The following is a 13,151-nucleotide window of genomic DNA, read 5'->3' on the forward strand; positions in this document are numbered from 1 at the left end:
TCAAATATCCTTGATTTCTTTGTGAATGAGACAGCCGGGACAGAGTCTATCAATAGGAAATTAGAAGTTCGCCATGTTGAGATTGTCATCAGGTGAGAAAGTAGCACAACAATTGCTTGATCAGTCTTACTTCCACCTTTACACTTCAAGGAGACATAATGAAGCAGTTCGTGAAGGCACTGAACAGAGAAGGCAAATGTTTTCAGTTGCCAGAAAATTCCCATTAAGGGATAAACTTAAGGAGTGTATTTTCGTTGGCCTACAAATCAGAAAATTGATAGCCAACAGGCAATTTGAAAATACGGTGACACAAAGTGAAAAAGCCGCATTGATAAGTTTCAAAGATGCAGTTGTAAACTTTCTGGGAAACAAGAAACATAAAAACCATGAACAGTATGTGTAAAACATGGTGGACAACTTCCGTAAGCTTGGTTGTAAAATGAGTCTCAAATTACATATTCTGTACTCACATCTGCCAGTGCCAGTCAAACACTCCATAACTAAAACCAGTTTATGCCATTTGTGAGAAAAATGGATATAATTTTCAAACTGAGCAGGAAAAATCTATTAAGGATCACCTACTCATTTCAAACCACTCAACTGCTTTCAAAATGTTGACCAGTGTTATCTTTACAGTTGATTGCTAGGACGCAATTGCAATAACCAAATTGGGTGTCAGTTGCTAGGAAATGATTCAAACAAATGAACTGGAAGCCTGTTGCTAGGAAACACCTGGATTTCTTTCCAAGTAATCTTGGCGACTTCAGTGACTCCACTGATTCCACACAGACATTGTAGAAGTGGCAAACAACACCAGGGCAGGTTGAATGCAAGTATGATGCTGGGTGCTTAAAAGGGACCTTCCTGCTTCAAAACGTACCACAGGCAGGAAGTTGAGGAGAATGAAATTTTATGCACAGTAAGAAGTACAGGCATTATTATCATCATAAAATTATATTACTAGCACCTAACAAATTCTTTCTTACAAGTGACAGCAAATGCTCTCTAAGCCTCTATAAATGGCAACATTACAGATATGATAGGGTATAATTCATCACATAGCCCACCTACTTCCATGTAGGTAATGTAACTGTATGGTGTGTAAAATGTATTGGTATTAAATTATTATGTGTGTGTGGTTTTATTTGTTTTCGATAGTCATTGTATGGTGGACCTGTGCCAGTCCTACACTCCATAACTAAAATCAATTTTGCTATTTGTGAAAAAAGTTGACACTACAGAGAAAAATGGATATATTTTTCAAACTCAGCAGGAAAAATCCATTACCTATTCACCTATTCATTTCATAACACCACCCAACTTCTTTCAAAATGTTGACCAGTGTTATCTTCACGGCTGATTGCTAGGAAACAATTGCAATAAACAAATTTGGTGTCTGTTAGCAGAAAATGAGTGGTCTTATACCAGGCGCGGCTCGTGCATTATTTACCCGGGGGTTCACTGAAGTCATGTGACATATATTCAGTTTTCGCAAAATAAACTTCCTTCGCCTAACAAAAGGATGGGGGGCGGGCTTAAAAGATTTGTCCAGAATTTTTTTTATCTGGGAGTATAAGGTTTTGTATTAGGGGTGTGCGAATAAATTTAGGGCTGAAACTACAATAAATTGTGCCTTTATGAAAAAAGTTGAGTTTTGTTGGAATGGACGTCCTCAAGTAGGAGCAAGTAATATATTTTTTCCTCAGGAGGAGCAAAAAACACTCCTTCAGTCTGAAGTTACTGCAACGCTTTTATAATAATTACCAAAAATTACTGTGACTGAAATTAAATTATATGCGTGTAATATATAATTTTTGGTTTACATTCAATTTCCATGGGGGGCTGCCCCCTTTTCCCCTTCCGGACGTCCATGCCGACTAATCAGAACTGGTCCTACATTTATTAAAGGGAAATGGCAATTAATGGCATGTGCATACTAGAAATCGAACCTGAGACCCTTTCATTGATACAAGATAGCTTTGTTCAAATTTGGGGCTGGTCGACCAGCACACGCTTTTTTTCAGTGGACAAGGAAGTTTGTTTAAGTTAATTATGTGCATTTCTATCGGTCATTTCTTACCTGCGCGGACAGCAACGCCTACACTGCATTAAATGACATAACCTAGGTAAAGTCCATCCCTCGCTTCACTCGCAGCTTCACTTAATACTTTCCAACAAGTATCCAAGCACTTCAAAAACTAACAGGCTTGAGACGATTGACACCGAGCGACAGCGAGTCACGTCTTCGCGCCATTCTTTCTCTTTCGCGAACCATAAGTGTTTCCACCTTTAAGGAAAAACCTCTGAATGCATGCACGAGCTATTTTGGTAATGTATCTCCTTTATTTTAATTCATCGCATCTAATTCCAGCTTTTATTTGTTTCCACTCATCCATCTCTGCCACAATCTTGCATTTATTCCAAGAAGTTCGGTACAAAAATGATACAAAGAGAATATTGAATATGTAATGTGTGCGCTTCAAACTTGAACCGCACACAGCAACACTGGAAGGGAGGAAGCAGCGAGATCGGAGCCTTGTCCCGCGCCTTCTGCGAGAGAGAACGAACTGTGCATGACCGTTGGGTGGCACATAGGTTCTTCAAATCTCATCTTCCATGTATTTTGTCCTATACCCTCCTCGAGCTTCTGCTCCCGCACGAAGCTTTCACAATGGCAAGAGCTGTCCTGTGGGGGTTCAACTGAGGGTCTGTATCAGGGCGGCCGAATTGCGGTTTCTTCTTCTCAGCAAAAGAGTTCACCGTATTACGGGCACAAATACATGACTTATTGTGTAGAATTTTTAGCGAAATAATGTGAAAATGTAAAGACATTGTTTATTGTTCATTCTCGAGGTGATTATCGTATATTACTGGGGGTTCACTGATCCTGTGCGCTATAGGGCCAACCGCACCTGTCTTATACGTACAATTATCTCTCCAGTTCATTGCTACAAAATGATTCAATAAAACGAATTGGGATGCTGTTACTGGGAATGGAGTACACTTGAACAATTATCTTTAAAGTTCATTGCCAAGAAACAATTCAAATAATTAAAAAAAAAAAAAATGGGAGTCTTTTGCTAGGGAACAAGTGGTTTCAAACAATTATCTTCACAACTCGTTGCTAGGAAATGAATGAAATAAAATAATTGGGAGTCTGTAGCTAGAAAATGAGAGATATTAAACAATTATCTTCACATTTTATTGCTAGAAAATGATTTCAATAAACAAAATTGGAAGTCTGTTTACTGGAAAACAAGAAGTCTTAGACAACTATCCTCACAGTTATTTGGTAGGAAATGAGTGGTTTCTGACAATTTTCTTCACAGTTTGTTTCTAAGAAACAATTTAAATAAATGAACTGATATTACAACCTTTGTCAGAAAAGTTCCAGGACTGATTTTTTTATTCTTTATCTGTGATATTCCAATGCAAGAAATAGGTGTTATTCAGTCACCTGATATGTATTCTGAATAGACATGACCTTGGAAGGGTTTCCATGTAAACTCACTAGGTGGCAGGGCTGTGATTAGCAACCCACTGTTCGGCTTGTTGGCACATTTAGTTTGAATTTACACGTGTGATGTGATGGATGTGGATTCTGAGCAGAGTTAACATTAAGTTCTGCATTAAGCTAGGGAAACCCGTAGTGAAATATGGAATATGGTGCAGCAAGCATATGGTGTTGAGGCATTATCGAGAAGCTGTCTTTGAATGGCACAAAAGGTTTCGGGAGGGCAGAGATTTAGTGCAAAATGATTCCAGAATGACAGACAATGACAAAGACATATTTTGATGCTAAAGGTTTGGTGCACCATGAATATCTGCCTGAAGGACAAAAGATAAACCAAAACTTTTATATTGATGTCCTGAAATGGTTGGGTCACGCAATTCAGCGGCGCCATCCTGATTTGTGGTCATCTGGACAGTAGTTCTTATTGCAAGACAATGCAAGGCCTCATACTGCTTTATCAGTCCAGAAATATCTGCCAACCATCATATCCCTGCTCTACCACATCCCCAATATTCACCTCACCTGTTGCAGTGTGATTTTTTTTTCTGTTTCCCCATGTGAAAATGCCACTGAAAGGGAAGTGTCATGAAGATATTGCAGCAATCCAAACAACTGTGACAGATGTGCTGAGAAGCATCCCAGATGAAGCTTTCCCTGCTTGCTTCCATGACCTCCAGAAACGATGGCAGCTGTCCATAGAGCTGCCAAGGAGGCTATTTTGACAAGACCTAGGACCATTAGTTCCAAAAAGGTAAAGTGCTCCCCTGTGCATAGCACCATGCCATGAAGGCGTATAGGGGTGTGGTGAATAAATTATTTTTTACGAGCTCAGTCCTGGAACTTTTCTGACAAAGGTTGTATGTTGTTCTTGGCAAAAGAGTAGTATTAGAAAAATATCTTCACATGTCATTGCTGGGCAATGATTCATGTAAATGAATTGGGAGTCTATTGCTAGGAAACAAGTGGTACAATCTATCTTCACAACTCGTTGCTAGGAAATGACTGAAATAAACAAATTGGGAGTATGTAGCTAGGAAATGAGTGGTCTTAAACAGTTATTTTCACAGTTCATTACTAGGAAATGATACAAATAAATGATTTGGGAGTGTTGCTATGAAACAAGTGGTACAATTTATCTTCACAACTCGTTGCTAGGAAATGACTGAAATAAACAAATTGGGAGTCTGTAGCTAGGAAGTGAGTTGTCTTAAACAGTTATCTTCACAACTCGATGTTGGGAAATGATTCAAGTAAATGAATTGGGAGTCTGTTGCTAGGAAATGAGTGGTGTTAAACAATTATCTTCGCAGTTCATTACTAAGAAATGATACAAATAAATGATTTGGGAGTCTGTTGCTATGAAACAAGTGGTACAATCTATCTTCACAGTTCATTGCTAGAAAACGATTAAAATAAACGACCCAATGTGAAAGGCAGATGGGGAGAATAACACAAATGAGAGGATGATGATTTCATCATCCCAAATCCAAACCCTTAGCCAAACCTTGCCTCTCCTCCAAGAGAACTATAAACAATAAAGAGTTGCCAGAAGCAAGGATGTTAACATTAGAATAAAAATCTCCAACAGTTGAGAAAATCATTCTGTATTCCATAATCTTATTCACTTTTGACATAAGTGTCGAGCAATAAATAATGTAATTTGAATGAGGAAAAATAAATTATTGTTAACTGAAAAAATACAGACTCGTTTGATTCTTGTGATGATGAGGATGAGTGATTGTATGATGACATTGATGAAGTAACACTCACAAAGAACTCTCATTCCCAGGACAACAATTTGATCTTGGGGTCCCTGACATCATAGTGCACTATGCTAACCTCTCTGCCATAAAAGTGGGTTGCAGATTCTTGTTACTTGAAAAGTTATCATAAAATATTCATTGTTGTTAATTTTTCTGTGTGTTTAATGGAAAGTACATTAGGATTACAATGATGCAGTCTACATCATGTAGATCAAAAGTGCATGTTTAGGTTAGTAAGTTACTAAAAATTCCTGAAAATGTGGTAATATTGCCTGCTAACTGCCTTCTGAGAAATTTATGCATATAATTTCAGTGGAATAAGGTAACAAAAGTAAAGTTTCCCATGCATATTATAGCATCATGCCATGAAGGCACATTTAGTGGATGTGGGGGCACCACATCTGCCATTTTGGAGGTGATGTAATCAGCATCATGCTCCGGCTGCCTATACCTACCCCCACCCGCGAGTTCCCCCCATATCCATTGATTTGAGGCTGGGTGAGCCACAAACCCGCTTTATGTGGGAACAAGGTCGAAAAATTTCCGACCTTAGATCACCCACCCCAGGAATCGAAGGAATCAAAAGCTGCATCTCTTGTGTGGCAGTCAGACACCCTACAGACTAGACTTGCATATTAGTTTAATTAATATTTTCAACTATTAATTCTTACAAATTTCCAACATTCATATGGGTGAGAATCAAAGAGTATTATTGGTTCAAAGTTGTATTGCTTCATCCTTATAATTAGCTATGTACCAAGATGAGTTTAATAAGAAGCTTACTTCATGAAATACATAAGTGATACGCTAGAAGTATGAAATTTATCTCTGTAAAGATTATCAATTTGTAAGTCAAAGTTATCCATAAGTTTTACAAAACTGCAATACATAAGCATCTAGCTGAGAGGCATGGCATTCCATCAATATAACATAGTTCATTGTCTTTACGGTAAACAGAACATTTGTGACAGGACCTCCCCGGTAGTATAGTGGTAATGTTGTTGCCTTGTAATCAAGGGATCCTAGATTCAATCATCGGTGGAGGCACGTAGTGGTTTGGATCTCACTTTAAACTGTAGGTTCAGTCCCAGCTAGCCCATCAGAACATAAATTGACGTAAAGAAACAAAGAACATTTGTGTCTGACTGTTGAATTCCCTACATTATATTCTGAACAAAACACAGGGTGGTCCAAAAAGGACTTTAGAATTTTGTAAGTGTATAAAAATTTAGTCAGAAAAGTTACAGAACTGGTTGTGGTGTCATTTTGTAAGGAAATACATCAAGTTTGACTAGTGTTGTGGAATAGTACTGAATTCCGGCACCGCAAATGCAAGTGGCAGTTTCATTAAAAATGTCTGCTTTCACAGGTCAAGAGTGAGCTCGTTGTGTGTTCTGGTTTGAAGAACGAAGTCTTCAACCATTGTGTGACGGAACTTCCGTACCCACTATGGGAAAGATCCTCCCAGTAGGCCTACCATTTACTCTTGGCATTAGTGTTTTGTTGAGACTGATTGTTGTTTGATATAACAAAACCACAGGACGTCCGTATGTTTCCGCTATTGTTGAGCAAGTGCGATAAAGCTTTGTTGGTAGTTGTACAAAGTCAACCCGATGTGCATCTCATGAGAAGCGCATTCCATATACGACAATTTGGTGTGTTAAGAAAACTTTGACTTCAGATCAGATGTCTGGCATATTACCAAAGGGAGCCACATTGAACCGAAATAGTTTTCTTTCTTAGCTAAAACTTGATGCATTTCCTTACAAAATGACACCTCAACCAGCTCTCCAACTTTTCCGAATAATTTTTTATACACTTACAAAGTTGTAAAGTCCTATTTTGACAACCATGTATAAAGATATAAGCTTCCTGTTCTCAGATACTCAGAGTTAGAACATAACTCCAAATTAAACTCATGCTTATGTATTGTAGTTTTGTGAAATGCATGAACAACTTTGTTTTACAAATTGACAGTTTCTATATTCAGAGATAAATTTCTTACTTCTAGCTTATCACTTATGTATTGTGTGAAGCATGGGCGTTGGTAAAGGAAGGGGGGGAGGCAAACAGGTCGGTGGACCCCACTGGAAATTGACATCCTTCATCCAAAGATACAAGAAAGCTGAAAGTTTGTTACTCTTATTGTTAAAAACAGAAATAATGTTCATTTAGTTTGCATTCGAACAGAAAAATCAAAGTAAAAATGCATTGGATGCAAAACATTGAGTGAAAAATACACGAACAATGTTATATTCTACCATTTCATCCAAAGAACAAATGTTTCCATAGTTTTCAAAATTCTAATAATTAGAGTTGTATGTGAGAGGTCACACAACAGACTTTATGAAAAAAATCCCCCTAACATTTAAAGCCATTTCTTTCACAAGACGTGCAAAAGTTAATATCAAAATGCATTTCAGATACTAACTGCATAAAATGCAAAAGAAATAATAGAAAACAGTTGTGCTGGTATTCACTCATTTGGTGGATCGAGTCTCCCCATTTATATAATAATAATAATTATTATTATTAATATTATTATTATTATTTTGAATAAAATTGATTTTTGTTAGTTTATAATATTTATTATTGTATAATAACATTTATAAAAGTGGTAATAACACTTATTATTTATCTACTATTCAACTTATATCATTTGTCCAACCCCCCGCCTGCAAAAATTTCTTGTGCCACCCATGGTGTGAAGTAAGATTCTAATAAAACTCATGTAGATACATAGCTAATTATGTTTGATCAGACTAAGCTCCATATTTTCATTTTCTATGAGAACAATGTATAGCTGGAATATTTGATTTTGTTTAATTTTTATGCATGTCTGTGATAGAAAGTTTTATTCTTAAGAATTTCATTCAATCATTCACTTTAAATCCACTGATAGATTTACTTCATGAAATACAAACTGGTATGCCTGTACTGAACAATACATACAATGTGTATCAGTTTTATGTGGGACACACTCTATAATATGTTTGGAGAACTAAAGAATAATGAAAGTAAAATAACTTCCTATTTCAAATTATTCTACTTACCACTTCTGGCAAAAGGGTTAATTTCTCTGATAGTGACGACATGTGCTAGCATATCACATAGCCATTGCGGATCTAGGAAGTAGAGATCCTTCAAAGTAGCATCATCATAATGCAGTAAAACTCCTAGAAAAATATTTATAAAATATTAAAGAAAATCATACAAAGCAACAAAATAGTATTTTATTTAGACAGATCAAATTTCCTTTAAATTATCAATAGCTCTTGATGGTTGATGTTTAAATGAACACTATTAAATGAGTGTTGAAACAAATTAGCATGAATGACAGCATATGTAATTCTTCACATAAGAAAACTAAGTGTCCCTTGGTGACATCGATCGATAAAGCAGCAAAGGGAGATTTGTTTATTTTCACCTTGCAAATAAGCTGTGGATAGACCTAATGTTATGGAAATATAAGGGAATTAACTTATTTTGCAGCTTTGTTGCTTACAAGTGACAAAACAAAGCAGTCACCACCACCCTAGTTAAGGCAATTAAAATAATTCAAACCTGCGTTCATGAACATTTGTTCAGCATTGTCAACTCCTTCGCAGAAAACAAGGGTGAAATTATACTACATACATTATAGAAATAACAATAGGGAACACTATGTAGTTTAAGCCTCACATGTCAATGATTAGGTATTATAACTCACAGGTAATACGAGGGTCACTATTTATATTTTGAGCCTAAAAATGAAAAAAACAGGAATTTGGCATTGAAAACTGCTTTATTGTTTCTCAAAGTATTCTCCTTTATGGTACACATACACTTTTGCATTCGTTCGAACCATTTGTCAAAGCAGTTTTTCCAATCTTCTTGAGACACCTCCATAATATAGTTTTTGAATGCATCAACGGTGTCTTCCGCCGACGAAAATCGTTGTCCACGCAATTTATTCTTGACATTCGGGAACAAGAAGAAGTCATTGGGTGCCAAATCAGGACTGTACGGCAGATGACCCATCAATTCGATTTTTTGACTGTTCATAAAGTCGGTTGTTAGACAAGATGTGTGACAGCTGGCATTGTCTTGATGAAGAATGATCCGACGGCGTTTGTTTGTTTTCCGTATTTGACCGAAAACCTCTGGCAAACAAATTGTTGTGTACCATTCAGAGTTTAACATTCTACGTTCCTCTAAAGGCACAGTTGCCACATGACCAGTTTTCCCGAAAAAACAGGCAACCATTTGTTTCGATGTGCTTCGAGCGCAAATAACTTTTGTTGGATTGGGTTCATCTTGAAACACCCACACAGTCGACTGCTGTTTACGTTCCTGCTCATATGCATATATCCATGATTCGTCACCTGTTACAATCTTATATACGTCTTTTGAAGCACCACGATTGTATTTATTGAGCATTTGTTTGCACCAATTGACGCGAGCGTCTTTTTGAGTTTTTGTCAAATTGTGTGGGATCCAACGAGAACATACCTTTCTCACAGCTAAATGATCATATAATATTTTATATAGGCTGGTGGAACTAATGCCTATGGTTGCCTCAATCTCACAGTATGTCACAAGACGATCTTGCAGTATTAGGTTTTGCACAGCATCAATGTTTTCTTGAACAACAACTGATTTTGGACGACCTTCGTGAATCTCGTCGGTGAGCGAATGGCGGCCAAGATTAAATTTGTTATACCAGCGTTTCACAGTGGCAAAGGATGGGGCTTCATCGCCAAATGTGGAAGTAAGTTGATCGATGCACTCTTGTCTTGATAATCCACGTCGAAAATCGTAAAAGATCATCGCACGAAAATGTTCACGAGTTAATTTCATTTTATTGTTGTCGCGCAATCTCCAAGGCAACATAAACAACACAAATGAAGCTATTGACAAAACATTTGAAGTACGTTATGGTCAATAATGCCATACAATTCTGTGCAAACGTCAAATCGCACCCAACTTCAATCAGTGTTGCCAAGGCTCAAAATATAAATAGTGACCCTCATATTAATTGATTTGATTTGAGTTGACTTTTAGTGTTACATTTCTGACACTTTTGACTAATTGTGACGATGAGGATGAATGATGATAGGATTACATTGATAAAGGGACATTCACAAAGAAAACACTCATGCCCAGGCTGTGATTTGAACCCGGGGCCCCTGGCATGGTAATACTAATAAATAAATAATTAGTTTATGTACATACATCATTATATGTACACAACTAATTATTAGGGGCATGCATATTTCGTTTTTGACGAAAACAAAAAATGTGAAATAACATACTGTAATGTCAACTTTTTCATGTTTTTGAAAGGTGATGTGCATTTCGCTACCATGTTTTATTCCAAAATGATGCGAAATGAACTGCAAGATGTGAAATAAAATCTTAACCATGAAATTTAGGGTTTATTTAATGATGCAACACTTTCTGAAGTCTGAATTATTTTGTGAGTTATGCAAATCATGGAAAATTGATTAATCTGTAAGCATTTGAGAAGCAAAAATGGACTCATTTACACAGGAATGAACTTAATACTCTGATAACTATATAAATGTGTTATTAGAAGTGAAATGTTAATTTTGTAAAATAAGAATAGTTTTTAAATAAATTTTAGGCTTTTATTCACCTTTCTAACACCGAAATGCCACTGCATACACCACTTTTGATCCTGAAATGTGCCCAGTTTTTGTATCAGAATCTTGATCTTTTATTCACCATAAATATGTGGCTCTACTAATTATCTATTTACAGGAAAACCTCGTTAATACAAAGTTCAAGGGACCAAAAAATGTCAACTTCGAATCAAACGACTTTCAGTTATCCAAACTTTTCAAGATGACGCCTGTTTCTCAGGTGTAAATAAATTACAGTATAAATTACCCCCACAATGGATGTTTTATACTTGGTAATAGCTCACAAAATAAGCTTTATATGTACTACATAATAAGTTTTAAAGAAACTATAAAAAATGTTGCACAAAATGAGGGCACGAAGCTTACACACACAGAGATTCGTAGGAGATGGTAACACCATTTATCCTGCATAGTTACACAACCTGTTATGCACAGGATGCAGGAAGGAAAAAGGAGCATGGAAACCTTTTCACCAAAAAAGTATTTTAAAAAAAGGTATTTTCTTTCAATTGTGCAGTCATTGCTCTTCTATGAAATTCTTACAATTCTAGTTCATGAGAAACCCGTTTACACTGAGACCTATGGAAAGGAAAACGATCTCTTGTGTACTGCAAGCAAAACTCAAGGAATCTTGTCAGCAGTCACACTGGTGCCAGCAAAAGTCGGGAGATAATCGGAGAGAATGAATTGGATTTTATGTGGGTTTACTAGAGCATTGCCCATTACAAGATTAACTGGTAAGATAAGATCTCTTGAGAGACACAACACAACCTTTCTCGGCACCAAATGGGAGGAAAAAAAGAGAGCCTGTAAATTTCATTCTGGTTCGGCTCTCTAAAATACATCGTAAAAAAGTAATTTTCTCTTTGCTTCAGCCAACTTCATATTCATCCCCTTCCCAGGGCACAGTCCAAACTCTTCCTTGACTTGCATTGTAATCCACCCTGAAAAAGGAAACATGAAACTCGCGATCTGAATGTGGAGCCGAGAACACATTAAACAGCACCACACTTGATAATCACTCTGGTTTGGATTGCACTTTAAATTGTATATTTAGTCCCGATTAGTCCATCAGCATAAAATGAACTCAAGACAAGCATTATGAAACTTGCGCATATTCAGATATCAAAATGGGGAATTGTTATTTACTCTCACGTTAATTGATGACTTACTGTTGGATTTAGGAGTATTTACCAAAACTTTATCTCTTGAATAACTTCTTTTTTTTTTATCAGTCTCAGCACCCATTCCTACATTGCGTATTGTGGCATTTATTTTTTTATAGCATGCAAATAGTTCCAAAGAAAAGCGGTGATTATATCGAACTTTGTGTGCATCGTAATTGTTTTAACCCTTGTTTTTCTTTTTGGAGATCTAATTTCATTATTGTCAAATCAAAACAGCTTTGAGAGATTCTAAACAATCACGCTTTTTCCTACAGCTTTGCGAGATTCTAAAGAATCATGCATTTTCCTACAGCTTTGTGAGATTCTAAAGAATCACATTTTCCTACAGCTTTGCGAGATTCTAAATAATAACGCTTTTTCCTTCATGCTGGATGAGTCATTGCTCTTATCAGCAAGTGACAGCTTTGCACACGTTAGACGAAACACTGGCACCAGCTGCAGCGTAACCACAATAAGACTGGCTTGAAGTTCGAGCAACAGGTGACCGAAGAGAAAATCCTCCACATTTTAAAGATAATGCAATTGTCGAAGACCAAAATTTTATCAGCAGTGTGAAGAAGAAAGAAATGATCCTTGCTTTACATTTTACCATGCAACGGACAATAATATGGGCAATATTTCCTTTGCAGACAGCTGCATTCAATCAAGAAAGAGGGACCAGAATTCTGCAATTATCACATTGCCATGCACACCAGTGGCGGAGAATGACCTGTTATAGGGAAAGGGAGGGGTCACTTTTTTACCCATTTTCTTACGGTTTTTGTTCGTTTTGAAGAACATATTTAGACCTAGTTGCTTCACTTTAGACGCTAAACACAAGGAGGAGGGATCCACTTCCGCCCTCACCCAGGATCTAACCGTGTGCAAGCAAGAAACAGAAATCGTATAGGAAGCGGGGAAACGGGAGTTATGACATACTTAAGATCGAGATAAAATTTTGCATAAACCTAGATGACAACACGTAAAGCAGGTTGACAATCTTTGGTTGGGCTATGTGACTTTAATTATCTGTAACAGTCTCCCTTTTTTATGAAGTGGTACA

The 13,151-nt window shown here is 36.8% G+C and overlaps 1 protein-coding gene across 1 annotated transcript in view; it reads right to left on the reverse strand.

Annotated features, from left to right (window-relative positions):
• The window catches only part of Lrrk (Leucine-rich repeat kinase), a 280,688-nt gene that overhangs the window by 91,124 nt on the left and 176,413 nt on the right, over positions 1 to 13,151 (reverse strand). The window contains exon 21 of the mRNA XM_083138226.1: positions 8,331 to 8,453. Within this exon, the coding sequence (XP_082994352.1) occupies positions 8,331 to 8,453 (123 nt within the window). The remainder of the gene's footprint in view (positions 1 to 8,330; positions 8,454 to 13,151) is intronic.

Source organism: Lepisma saccharinum, chromosome 16 (genome assembly GCF_977018435.1).
Source record: "Lepisma saccharinum chromosome 16, izLepSacc3.1, whole genome shotgun sequence".
Classification (NCBI taxonomy): domain Eukaryota; kingdom Metazoa; phylum Arthropoda; class Insecta; order Zygentoma; family Lepismatidae; genus Lepisma; species Lepisma saccharinum.